This window comes from Myiozetetes cayanensis, unplaced genomic scaffold (genome assembly GCF_022539395.1).
Source record: "Myiozetetes cayanensis isolate MyiCay16 unplaced genomic scaffold, myiCay2020 scf14, whole genome shotgun sequence".
Lineage (NCBI taxonomy): Eukaryota > Metazoa > Chordata > Aves > Passeriformes > Tyrannidae > Myiozetetes > Myiozetetes cayanensis.
The window spans coordinates 11,402,771-11,416,627 of NW_026087048.1; the positions used below are offsets into that span (position 1 = coordinate 11,402,771).

The following is a 13,857-nucleotide window of genomic DNA, read 5'->3' on the forward strand; positions in this document are numbered from 1 at the left end:
AAACAAGTGAAAGAAGTCTATTTTGAGCAGTTTTCCATCAAGATGACTTTTCATCATGACCATTAACCATCTGAGTCTCTTGCAAGTTGATAAATTCTCATTATGATATTCCTGGCTAAATTATTTTCCATATTGCAAATTGTCTGATTCGGGCTGTAAGCAGAGGGAACCCCACAGGAGGCAGAAAATAGATGGTTTTTTTTCTTTTGTAGTTTCCAAACTAGTGCTCACATTGGAGGCCTGAGTGCTTGCATTGACTTGGCTCTTGTGTTACAGCACTGAGCTGTTACAGGCTGGTGAGTGGGTGTGCTGTTAGAGCAGTTCACACACAGCATTCCTGCACAGGGTTTGCATCACTGAAAATTAGGTTAGCACTACTGTATAGAAAATGTTTAAGGTGGACTGTTGTGTCCAAGGCTGACTGCAAGGAGAGGATATTCCTGATCATTACCTTTAAAATCAGCAATGGGTCTTGATTGTTTAAGCCTTTTTTTTTTTTTTAAATTAAAATAAAACATTTGTAAGATACTTTTGTAGATATTTATTGTCTGATTTAAAAGTGCAATATTTTGTTTTGTACAGTGTTTAATAAAGATTTTTGGACATATATTTTTTCTTATTACCAAAATTTCTTATTCATGTTTTCCCTTTATATTTAAAGTTTTCAAGTGTTAACACATAGCATTTTTTGTTGCCTTAACTCTGTCTATGGTTAAGTATGCATGCTATTCAGAAGCAGTGCTGTAAATGTTTGTTATTGCAATTGGCATGACATTCCTCTGTAGATTATTTTATTGCTTCTCCAGTAACTGAAGATTTTAGCTTTCTTAAACGTAGTTTTGATATTTCTGAAATAAAGTATAGTTTGATTATTCAACACTGTGATTACCCAGAGACTGTTTATTACTACATGCTTTCATTCTTTGTTATTTTATCAACATACTATGTCCATAATTCTGGGATTTTTTCAAACCCTCAGTTGTAATTTTTAAGAGCTTCTCAGACAGATTCTCAGCTTCACTACAGTCTGATTTGCAGTATATTAAGAGACAACATAGACGTAACCTGAGTGAAAAAGAAGGAAGAGAATTTGCCAAAATTCAAACAAGTCAGGTCTGATTCACTGAAATCTAGAATCAGGATTCTGTAAAAGGTGGAATGAAGTTATATTTCTTTGCTGGTCCTTCATGTACTGAATCAAGCAGAGTTCATTTAGTTCCTACAGAACAGTTCCATGTTTTATATTTAGTGAGGGATGAGAATAGCTACATGAAAAAGAAGATGTTTCAGAATATCCAATATAGGTAATAGTTGTTAGAAAGAAAAGTCTTATAAATAGTATGTACAATAAAAGCCTTACAAAATTTTATTAAATAGAAAATAAATATCTAGTAGTGGAAAGGTGGTGTTCCAGAGTTATCCTAGATGGTAGTATTGGCAAAGGTGCATGGATCTGTTTAATTTTCCTTTGGTTCAGCAGTGCATTTTTTTTTGCAGTCTTGAAAACAAAGTAAAGATTCCATACAGCAGTTCTGTGCAGCCTGCTGCTGTATGGGAAAGTGCATGGAAAGCTCTTCTACAATAGCAACTGAATCCATAAATAACTTCTCTGCTTTTACATCTTGGTTTAGCATGACATCATAAAATGCTTTTTTAACAGCTCTTATTTTGGAAAAAATATTAGTTTTCCAGCCTGCTCTTCATTTGGTTTGCATTTCAATAATATGTTGCTTATGAAAAAGTTGATGTCACATATTGAATACTGTCTGAAGGTTTATAGTATCATTTGATGCTTTTTCTGGAAGCACCATCAATATGTTGTGGCTCTTTCAGCTGTAAAGCAATAAAGAGTTCTCTCTTTCACTGTTAAACTTAGGAGAAAACATTAAGGACAAAATGAAAGGGAATATGCCCCTCCACCCTAAAAGTCTTCAAACACATCTGCAGAGGAACTGTTAAATGTATCTGAATATGCCCTCCACTTCCTCTCAAAATCTTTGTACCGTGCTGGTAGGTGGCAGCAAATTACTTTCCATAACTTAGGGTAGGGAAGTGACTTCAGAACTGAAAAAACAGCTGTGTAAATTTAAAAAAGCATCTGTGCTACTCACAGACTCAGAGGAAGAGCCATTTTGATCAGAACATGCAGGCACACGTAACTTCATGGATTCAGATTGCATTTCTCCCTCCCTAGAAAAGAGAGCTGGAAGGCATTAGGAGCTTCTGTAAACTGCTCAAGAGGTACCAAGGTTGTGCATAGGATATGGAGTAGATGTGACTGTGCAAAGGTTTGACTTTGTTGTCTCCTCAGTTGTGGCCAGACAGAGAATGACTAAAGGGGGTGTTTGCATTTTTTCTTCTGTGGCAAAGAAAGATGACAATGAATTGGACTTTTTCCTGTGCTACTTTTAGGATCTCACAGATCTACATTGTCCATTCACAGTCTGAGGGACGTGAATAATCTTCAGAGAGAAAAGTGTAACAATTGCTGTTTCATTAACAGAATAAGTCATACTACAAAACACAGTATGAAGAAAAAAATTGCCTAGAAGTGACTGATGCTCTAGTAATGTCTGGATCTCTCTCATGCAATGCTTTTGTGCACAGCTGATATGTTCAGTTTGGCTTTCTTGCTTTCATATGGCCAAGTTCCTGCTTTCAAAATGTTTCCATCATTGCCCTTAGCCCTTCTATGACTGATTTTGTTTATGAAGTACAGGCACATAATTCTGCAGAACTCTGTTCTACACCAATAGGTGTAAGATATGCAATACTGAGAAAAAAAATCATACTGGAGTGCTGTGATAGAGCATGATGATACAGTTAATCATAGAACTACTAATTGGTTCATTTAGATTTCTCAAAACCAGCTAAGGATATATAGAGAAAATACTAAGTATCTCATGCAGAAGCATAGTCATATCAAATGTAAAAAATGTGGTTTCTGTGTATTTGGAACAAGCAATTCTTTGAAGAGCAGACAGACTGAAGCCAGGCTGTCTATAGATTTTTGCATCTCAGCTGATATTTCTTTTTTTTTGACTGAGTTTAACTGTTTCCTGTTATCTCTACTTACACCTGTACAGTTTTCTGCCATTTTTCCCTTCAGACTGCCTCTGCAGTGAACTCTGGCCATGATAACTGGCTGTTTAGCTTTAAAAATCAGATAGCAGGTGTTAACCTTTTGAGTCTGATTCTCTCTGCTTCCCCACCATCTGCCTTAGAAACTCAAAAAAAAAAAAAAAAATCTATGCAATCTCATTGTACATTGGGTTTAAAAATTACTTAACTGCTGAGGACACATGCACTGAGGGTGTCAGTGTGGCCAGAGCTTTGCATCAGTAGGCTGAAAGAGCATGATCAGGGAAATAAGGAAACAGAGTCTGGTGATCTGCTTTCGGTGTGTTTGAATGGTTTCAACTACTACTTGTTAATTGCTGGCAGGAATTACAGTGTGACCTTTATACTCACTTTAGAATGGAATGAAGGAAAAGTAATGATGACTAAAGCTAACCCCAGGTCTTTAGAAATGCCTAGGTGTCATAGCATGCTATCTTGTGATTTGGGCAGCAAAATATAAAGAAAAAGAATTTACCAGATTACTGAGATTATTACTGGTTGCTTAGATTATTATAGATAGCATTATTTGCTTAGTCTGTAAAGGACCTTACCATCAAAAGACACTATTTCACAAATGCAATCATTTGGTTACAGAAAATCTGGAAGAATTAAATGTGCAATACATATGCTTGAGATGGAGCATAATGAAATCCGGGAAGTCAAGAAAATCGGAATGTACAATCAAAAAAAGGACAGATACCATGTAAGGTGTAGTATTCCTAGAGCATTTGGCAAATCTTTATTGGTCTTGTAATAAACTTCTGGTTTTGCTTTGGTTTTCTTCAAACTTCTAAAAGCAAAATTTGCGTTATTTAATTTGCTTTTGGTGTTATTTAAAGAAAAAATGAACAAGTTGGATTCCAATTTTTTCACCGGGGTGCTTGAAATACTGCACTTCGGTATTATGTCACAACAGCTACTTCGCTTGGAATGGGATTACAGTTTGACTCGGAGGGTTGTGGACTCAGCCGGCGGAAGAACTGGTGACCCTGAGAATCTGTGTTTATGTAGACGTAACCCAGGTTAGATGGATGATGTGCTGGGCAGATCTCTTTTTTCTTTGGAGTATACTCTATGCGATACATCGTTTCATCTTGAAAAGGAACTGGGTTAAGACCTACAACATGTACAGGTTTGCAGCTCTGAGCTGGAGTGCCCTGATGTGGTATGTAGTGAGATCTGAATGTAGTTAAATCAGCAAATTTTCCCGTGGGTTTTTGAATTTCTTGATCTTTCTTAATAAGGCCTCGTGGACAGATGCTCCAAGGTTTGTAGTCTTCTCTTGTAGTAGTGTTCCCTTGAAAAGGGGCACTGATTCGTCTTCCATGAGGTGGTCTTATGGGGGCAGCAGGAGAAATCTCATGTGAAATGTAATCAAGGCGGTTGGTGGAGTTGAGATCCATCTTGTCTGTGGGTGGAACGTACTCTCTGGGTTTGCGGAACTCAGGCAAGGAAACCAGATATGGCTGGTAACGATCCTGGAATTCAGTGGTTCCATTAAAAGGAGCATCGGATCCAACTTTTCTGTGTTCAGGCCTGCAGCTTTTTGCCTGTTGCCCAGGTATCCCTTTGAAGTCTCTCTGGTGGGTTGTGAGATCCTCAAAGGGTTGGTCGCATGGCTTGTACTCTTCTTTTGGTCTTACGAACGGTGGTTCCATCTCATGAACAACATAAGCGGTGCGATGGATGGTGTTCCCGTCGAAAGGCCCATCTGGCAGCTTGGCTGCAGAAGGTTTAAAACTTTCTGGGGGATTGGGTTCCCTGGGAATATAGTCATCTTGAAAGGTAGAAGGATTTCCAAACCTCTCTGTAGGTGGCTCGTATGTGCGCTCCACCTTACAAGATTCCGTTCGCTGAGCTTCCCATAACCTATAGTCATCTGGAAGGCAAAACCGAAATTCCACCACACGGGTGTTCTTAAGACCATTCCTTTAAAATTAAGACAAAAATTCGTCTGGTATTAAATCTTGCAATACAAAGAAAATGGATGAGAGGGATGATTTTGCCTGCGTGTTTGTCGTATGACAAAACTGTCTTCTCTTATAGTGTGTGATTAAAACAGACAAAATTTTACAGGATGCCCTGTTTTGACTATATTCTCAAAAAAAAAAAAAGTTGCCTGTGCTTATTTAGTGTGTGTTTTATACAGAAAATAGCCCTATACAGGTTTTACATACAATATCTTCCATTTTACTTAGAAGTTTATGCAAGTATACAAGAGTGAAAGGAACTTTATAGGTCAATGGGTCATGTTCACAACTGCTTGATAGAATCATTTCTTAATTTCCATATCAACATTACATCCTTTTAAAGCTTCTTGGGATTTTTGTTTTCTTTGCCAGACTGTTCTGCTATAGTTACAAAAACTGCCTAGTCTAAACTTCTTCACGGGCACTTGAAATCAGTTTTTTGATTTGCAATTCCTGTACTTGGTGTTTTTTCACTCCTTCATCCTTAATCCCTGTTTCATGTTGCTAACATGCATTTTAAATGAAACAATTGCGTGCTTTCTTAGTTGTGTGCTGAGACAAGGCTAATTTATTAATTATTTCCTTACTACTTATGTGCAGGCTAAACAGAAATATTTAAATTCCCTTATAACTATTTACAGTTAATAAATATAAATAGAATGTATTTTTATATATGCATTTTGTCTAGCAGAGGCCTAAGCTTGAAGAAGCTAGTGCAGTATAACTGATTTTAAAGAGACTGTTTTCCCATATTTTATCCTTCCAGCTCTTCTGTTGCTGCACTCTCTCCTCTGCTCATTTCACACCCAGAATTCTAACCTCTTGTTTAATACCCGTATTTGATCCTTGTTATTTCAACTATCTCTTCGATACCACACTTACCGTAATGTGGAACATCTGGATTTTTGTGGAATACCTTGATTTTCAGTAGATTGTATCTTGTAATTTATTTCTACTTACTTTTAACTGGCTAAAACGCAGTACATGTAACAAATTCAGTAACACGCATATAAAATTGTCTAGTGGTTTAAAGTATATCAAGGTCACTTCCCAGAATGACATAAAAGGAGATTTAACTCCTTTCTGCTGACTGTTGTAATAGAACAATTTGTGTCAAGACAGATCCTTACTAGGATGACATATACATAAGCTATAACATACACAAGCAGAAATCCAAAATCCACTCTTGACCTACTCTGTGGCAAAATAAATGTCACATGAACTAAAACTACCTGAAAGATATATTGCACTTTAATTACAATCCACTTTTGCATGAGATAGCCTAACCAAGTGTATTTCCTTCTAGCCAAGAAAACCTCAGAGAAGGCTTTTCATTTAGAACCAATAAATGCCACCTCTGATGAACAACTGGAGTGTTCAACATTTTAAGACATTATGACCTGCTTTCTATTAGGTCTTACTTTGTCCCAAAATAAGAAATTCAGTTTCTAATGCAGATTATTCAGAATACTCCCTTCATCTTGGTTATTTCTCATTCTGTAGGTGGCATATCTTATTACCTCGGTAGGTCGGTATGGTATCCAATTTTGCATCTGTCGTGTGTTTTCTCTCTCTGGGTCTTGCCAGTGTCACTGGTCCTACTTTATGAGGGTTATAATCTCTCTGGTATATGGTCCCCAGGTCAATCTTTCCCGACTTTGGTCTGTATTCTGCTGGTGCCCGAAAAGGTCTCTTCACAACTTCATATGGTAAATAATCAGTTCTGAATGGGGAAAAAGAAAAGACTTGTTAAAAAACCCAACTTTTTTCCCTGATGAAGTCAATTTTTTTCCACTATATGGAGAAGTTACAACTTAAGATGTTTACTGTGAAAAATCAACCTGATGCCGTATGTTAGAGGAGTAGCACGCAGGGAAGGAAACTGTAGTACATAAATTCCAGGGACTCTGATGCATGATAGAGCCTTTATTCAAAGGTAGATGGTGAAGCAACTTCTTCAATACTCTGAATCTCATACACAGTCTAAAAATATTATTTTAAATATTTGAAAGGAGACTTAAAAAGTTGCTATAATTTTGCAAAGAAATCCAGAAAACAGAAGCAGAGGAAAGCTCAAACTACTATAAGCGGTAGCATTTACTAATGGCATGAGGAGGATGGAATATAATCAGAAACATAATTTCACTGGTTTTATATGGGCACATTACATTAAAAGGGTGTATATTACATATGTGGGTGTTTAAACAGTCCATACAGTACATGACCAATCTGGCAGAATGGCATTTGGGCTTTTTATTTATTTATGTCTCTTTTTTTAATAAACATAGCTTGAAAGAAAAATAATAATGGAAAAGTAAAGGTTGGTGTGCCTGTCACATCACTAACAATGAGTAAGTGATGTCTTTTTCTCTTTGAAAGATACTCTTTAATTCTGTAAGCAGTGACAACTATTAAACCCCTTTACAGCTGGCTTTCTTGAAATTAATCATTTAGAACTACGAATAAAAATAATTTCATTTTTAAGATTTCCTTTTCCCACTATCTCAGATTCCACATGTGTACTGCAGAAAGTTCCACAGCTTGCCAGCTTTTCAGGCTCCACAAGACCCAGATTTCCTAAACAGGCTGAAAGCACGGACAAAAAATTTAAATAATCTTTACAGGCTAAAGGATGCTGTAAATAATGCAAATCTTCCTGTATGCGTGCTTTGCCTATTTTTTACAACCTTTCTGTGGTAGCAGTGTTTCTGTACTCAAAATTTATACCTTAAATATGCAAAAAGTGTAAAGGATGCAATGAGAAGACAGCAATGCTGTGTTTAGTCCCTCCCCCCCCACCTTAAGAAAAGCTTCACAGAGGAACGGTAAAACACATTGCTTCGAAATATTTACTTAAATATCGAGGTTCCATCCATTTTGCCGCGGTGCTGTTGGAACTCGGGTTTGGGCTTACAGCTGCTGGGAGGGCAGATGTTGCCATAGCCGGGGTATTTGTCCACATACTCGGTTCTGTGGCTCGGTGGCAGCCCATCGTCGTAAATCTTTGTGCGTTTGTGGCAGCAGCGATGGCGCCTGGGCAAAACACATCAGGTGAGATCATTCTGAACAGTTTCATTTCGCAGGAAAACCCACAACACCGCCTACTGGGAGGGAACAACAAATGGGGAAGATGGAACAGGGTCAGTAGTTCCGGTTTAAAATCTTTTCTGAGTGAGAAAACCACGAAGTGTTGATGGCTGGTGGCACGGGTCCCAGAGCACAGTACACTAATACATTAATAAAACCAGTATCAGATGTGAGTTAGTCCTTGGGACAGAGGACAAGGGATGGATAGAGTTGATCTCAGTCCTCTCAATGATAGCTTTCCTCTCTTTTCTTTAATCTTTATCAATATTATTAGTTTTACTTCTAAAGATCACTAACTACATTTCTTGTCTCATATTGCCTCTTTTTTACTCTATTCCCTTATCACTTGTCTTTTTATTTCTGTACATCTCACCTATTTTTACCACTATTGTTAACACTTTCTGATTAAAATTTTAGCAGTGTGAAATCTCTGGTGTTCTGCAGACCATTTCTGACATTTTAACCCTTTTTTTCCCTCCAAGGACTATCTAAATCCTCTATCCCAAACCCATGTTTATTTAGAAGTAACAACTTCTCTTATTAGGTTTTATTTCAATTACACCTGCTTGTCACTGATGCCTATATCAATGACACCATTGTGCTCAAAGGTATGCTATGACAGTTTATTACTTATACCTTGTTGTTTTGCATAAATGATTCATGAAATTAAAATTTACATGTTATTATTATTTTGAAAATCTTGTTATATTCATTCTAATTTTGCATAACACCCATCTCTCTGGCTGAAGCGATTGTTGTTTGATCTCTCCCTCAAGGAAATATGTAACGAAAGATCTTCCTCCTTCTGGCTGACAACTTGCAGTACTGGTTCAGATATGAGCAAAGGGAAAACAATAAATAATTTTTTCAAATAAAAAGTGTTGTAAAATTCTATACGTGAAAAGCAAAAATATCTAAAAACCCAGAAGGGTAAAAGGGTGCAGCTCCGACTGAGTACAAATAAATTCAAGTTTCAGGAAGGTAGATATCCAAGGAATAGTTCAAAGGTCTGCAGAGAAGTTTAGCTAGCACTGAATACCAAAAAGAAAAACAATAAATTAAAGCAAGGTAAAACAGAATACAGAAACAGACATAAAGAACTCCTGTTGGGAAAATGAAAAAATGAAAATGGAAAAACCACTAAAAGAAGTTATTTGAGACTGGAGATTCTGAAGCTGGGATTAGTTTGTGCTGCCTGAGTTTGCCAGCTCAGTAGTTCAAAAAATGAGAAATGAAGTAGCCCTATCTAAGAATCCAGATCCTTTCAAAGCCCAAGGTCCTTACTCCTTTTCAATCAAGTCAAGTAACAACTGAGAGACCTTTTCAGAACATAGAAGGGAAAGGAAAAAGGAAGAAGAAGGCAAGAACAGGAAAGGTAGGAAAACAAGGAGGTAAGTGTGTGCTATTTCCCAGCACAGTGTTTGCTTGTCATTACATTTGTCATGAAACTCAGTTTTCACCTTTGTAATGTTTTTTTCAGAAAGTATAAACAGCATATGCTGTGTCATGGAGCTTCTAAAAGTAACAGCTATGCAGAAACAAAAAACATTGAATGGGTGCTTTGAAAGCTAGTTGAAATATAGGTTATCAAATTACAGTGTTCTTCATGTATTTTTTTGGCATAAAAAGGAGTTTGAGACAAACACTATTCATCTGCAAAAACTTCATTGTGACAGTCTTCATGTTGCCATATGCTGGTCCAGACCAATAATCAAATAAAAACACCTCTTCTGCTCTGGTGTCATCAGGCTTTAAGGACTTAATTCTGAATATTTTTGAAGCAACCTTGTCAGTATATCCCAGGTATTGCTGAATGGACATGCTACAAATAGAAATAGACACTAGAAAAATAATTACTTGCAGACTGAGCCTGTAGGTCTTGGTAGCTTTAACCCAGAGGTGAAAGTGATCTACTCTATCTCTCCAAGAAATGAGATTTTTGCGATTTTATTAGAATACATTGCTGATCTAAACATGTCCTTCATCCCACTCATTTCTAGTACATGAAATAACTCTGAGCAGACTCTATGTACAGAATTACTTGGAATTAGATGAGACTGCTCAGGAAGATCCTACATCCTACTCTGTATTGTGAAAGTACTTTCAGTGGGTCTAATTGGCAATGTAAAACTACCTTAATATCAACATGAATTTGACTTGGAGAAGAGATCAGGGTATTTTTGGTAAACCAATAAATCTACTTCAGGATGTTGTCCAGCAGCTAACACAAAAGTTTTCATTTAGATAATAACTTTATACAGGCCATCACAATGCTACAAATCCTCAGAGAAGACAAATTGTAGCTCTGATAAATGAAATATGTTTGGCCAGAACTCCTTGAAACACTGATTATTTTTAACTTGTTTTTCCTCGTATTTATCTTAATTTCAACCCCAGAGTTACTGATAATTCAAACTAGTTTGGTGAGAATGTGCCTTTTCCCATGACTGACTGGTGCCTGCTTTGATGGATTATTATTCTTCCCTTCTTTGAGAGAGACCAACTATCTTGTGGCTTGCAAAAGGTCTGAAGAGAATCTCAGCTAACGAGAAGTGACAGTATATGAGCTCTCTAGTGCCAAATGCTGTTGTTCTGGTTATCTTAATAGAATGCTGGTGCATTTCACTTATTTAGGGCCTGGCATACATATGTTTGTTTTTTATGTAATGCTAGATAGACCCTTGAAATTTTCCCACAAAGCCTTGTCCTCCCAGAGAGGAGTTTTCGTGTCATTTCCATGTGGTCAGTATGATGGCTTAACTCATATTTTAGAGAGATCTTCCTCTTTCCTTCTAACTTGCATTTATTCCAGAATCTAGATTTTTATGATAATGATAACAAAAGTGCAGTAAGTGAGGGGCAGCTGACATATTGAGAAGATAAAGCAGCAGTTTATTTTTGGATCTTAAAATGAAACTTTTATGCTTTTGTAAGCATCTTTCATGTATCTCTTATGCTTTCGTATGCATCTTTGTATACATCTTATCTATCTTTTATAGCAGACAAATACTATTCTTGAGTGCAGAGAGTTCATCTACCAGAGAGGCTTTTTTCTTCTTTGGAAGTCAGATTTCACATCCTGTATTAGAGAAAGCAGAATAAAATTCTCTCTTACTGGCTTTTCCCCCTGTATTTGTAAGGTTTTTAGTTTTGTTTGTTTGTTTGGGGTTTGTTTGTTTGTTTGTTTTTTCTTGTTTTGTTGTTTTTTTTTCTTCTGCGAAAAGCTGGGAAAGATTTTTTTCCTTTTATTTTACTATTTAGAATTAAGCAGTAATTATATGTCCACAAAATTTTCTGCAAATAGCTAAATGATAACTTGTACAAAACATTGGATCTTTATATTTGCTTTGAAATCTCTTCTAGGGTAACACTGCCAAGTGACCAGCCTTCCCCCAAAAACAGAAACACTATACACTGAAGCAAACACAATGTGCTGCCTAAACCAATAATGGCTGAAGAGCCTATTGACTGTAAAAACTTCAGTGATGTTTGTTTTAAACCACAAGATTTCTGCATGTTTAATTCAATTATTTGTATTATTAAAGTAGGTTTTTGGATGGAGAATTTTCAGTTGAGTTGAACCTTATTTTGTGCTCTCTCACTGTGTTATCTCACCATCTTTATACTTGAGCCTGAGCCAGATTTGTTATCTCATCATGAAAACAATGCTTTCCAACTCTTCATTAATCTAAGACTTTTGAAACAATTATATGGGGCAAAATTCACCAGTCTCAGACAAAAATAATGTGAGGAGTTTTATTCACTGCCTGCCTCTGATCTCTGTCTACAGATTAAAAAAAAGGTGGCTCATAAACAGATAGACTTCTCACCACAGAATCATGTAAGTGTGTCTGCTATACAGACCTTCCAGAGATTTGAAACCTGTAGTTCATAGTGCCCTTTGCAGCCTTAGGGTTGGCCCAATACTCCCAAAAAAATATTGAGCACACTCTTGGGATCTTACTATGATTCATCTTGTATGTAGTTGTTAGTTTTGTTTTTTTTTTTTTTTAATACTAAAGACTGAATCTTTGAATCCTGTGATGATGATTTTTCTGGTTTTGGTTTGGTCGGGCTTTTTTAAAGAAGAAATTAGGAGAAGAAAATATTAACAGTAGTGACTGAAGCTATAAACATAGATCTGAATTTTGTGAGGTTTAAATCACTTATTATTTTGGGAAACCTGACTCGTGAATTTTTTTCCCTCTGACATAAATAATATTGCTTAGAGACCTGTAATTTTAAACAAAAAACTGCCTACTGTACCCTCTTGTGCCAGCCTCCCTGGGCCACAGAGGCTACAGGGCAATGATGAACTGTTTGTGTCTGTGTGGGACCACTTAGTGTAAAGTAACAGTGGTGGGAGCTGCTGGATGTGAGAGCAAAAAGGCAGATCTATTAAATCTCAAAAGGCTGCAGTGCTTTTCACAGGTTTCTTACGAGGTTGTGAGAACTCATCCAACTTTTGCGCAGTCCTTCAGCATGAGCTGGCTTTATGGAAAAGCCTGATCCTGATGTTTAGTCCTGCTGTCCTGCCTCACTGTTCCTGACACAGCCCAGGATGCCATTGGCCGTATTGCCACCTGGGCACACGATCAGACCCTGTCGACCAGCACCCCCAGGTCTTTTTCTGCTGGGCCGCTTTCCAGCCACTCTGCCCCAAGATCGCAGCGCTCCGCGGGGTTGTTGTGACAGGACCCGGCACTTGGCCCTGTCGAACACCACACCGTTGGCCCCGACCCATCGGTGCAGCCCCTCCGGGTCCCCCCGCAGAGCCTTCCTGCCCTCCAGCAGATCGTGGCGCCGTCCGCGGATCCGCGGGGAGCGGGCCGTACTCACCCGCAGGAGCAGATCTCGCACAGGCAGCGCGGCGGGCCCATCCCCGCTGCGGCCGCCCGGCCGGTAACCAGGGCAACGGCGGCGCCGCGGGCCCGGCCCGGCTTCCGTCCCGCGTCACGGGGCGGGATCGGGAGCGGCGGCGGCGCCGGGACGGGTTCCGGGAGCGGCGCCCGAGTGAGGGAAGGTTCGTGTTCCCCGCTCCGGGACGGGCGCGGGGGCAGCAGGGCTGGCTCCCCTCTTTCCCCGGCCCTCACCCCGGGCAGGGCTGTGCCGCTCTCCCGGGGCAGCCGCGGGGGCAGCGCGGCGGTGCCCGCTGGGAGGGCGGACCGCGGCCGGAGGGTGACCCGTGAGGTTTGTGCGGCTCCCGGGCGGCTCCGAGTTCGTCCCTAGCCAAACCTGACCCAGCCCAGCCTCCTGCACCCGCTCAAAGTCCGAGCACGGCCCGTGCCCGCCGAGTTTCAGGTGTACAGGGTGCGGCGCAGGGACGTGACGAGCTCCACGCGGTTTCCCCGATGAGCAGCGCTAATCGCAGTTTACGGAATTAAAAAAAAAAAAAAGCAACCCAAGCGTCTTCTTAAGTTGACTCCTAAATAAAATACTTCTTCTCTCCGCTCACAGAGTTAGCCCACCATGGTGCTCACCAGCGTGGAAAAGATGGTTGGCCTCCAGAAGAAGACGTCCGGCATCAGGAATATCTGTATATTAGCCCACGTGGATCATGGTAAGGCAGGTGTTCGTGGCTGGCAAGAGACCCCCAGAGGAAACTTGTGTGTGTTGGAACGGTGGTGGGATGTTCTGGTCACTGTTTCAAAGCAGTAGGTTTTCATGGGTTTAGTTTTAA

General features: G+C 39.2%; 2 protein-coding genes across 3 annotated transcripts in view; one reads left to right on the plus strand and one right to left on the minus strand.

Annotated features, from left to right (window-relative positions):
• Positions 1–844: 844 nt before the first annotated feature.
• SAXO2 (stabilizer of axonemal microtubules 2) lies at positions 845–13,387 on the minus strand. Its single transcript, XM_050309930.1, has 4 exons — positions 13,017–13,387; positions 7,944–8,123; positions 6,611–6,813; positions 845–4,999 (listed from the first exon to the last, which is right to left on the minus strand). Exons 1-4 carry the CDS (start codon positions 13,055–13,057, stop codon positions 4,023–4,025), a joined length of 1,401 nt encoding a protein of 466 aa, XP_050165887.1. The 5' UTR covers positions 13,058–13,387; the 3' UTR covers positions 845–4,022.
• EFL1 (elongation factor like GTPase 1) overlaps positions 13,132–13,857 on the plus strand; it is a 68,437-nt gene continuing 67,711 nt past the window's right edge. The window contains exons 1-2 of one of the 2 annotated variants that reach the window (XM_050309921.1): positions 13,132–13,200; positions 13,635–13,737. In XM_050309921.1, the coding sequence (XP_050165878.1) occupies positions 13,647–13,737 (91 nt within the window). In that variant the 5' untranslated portion in view covers positions 13,132–13,200; positions 13,635–13,646. Of the gene's footprint in view, positions 13,201–13,553; positions 13,738–13,857 lie in introns of those variants that run through there. The other variant, XM_050309920.1, reaches the window with a different exon arrangement.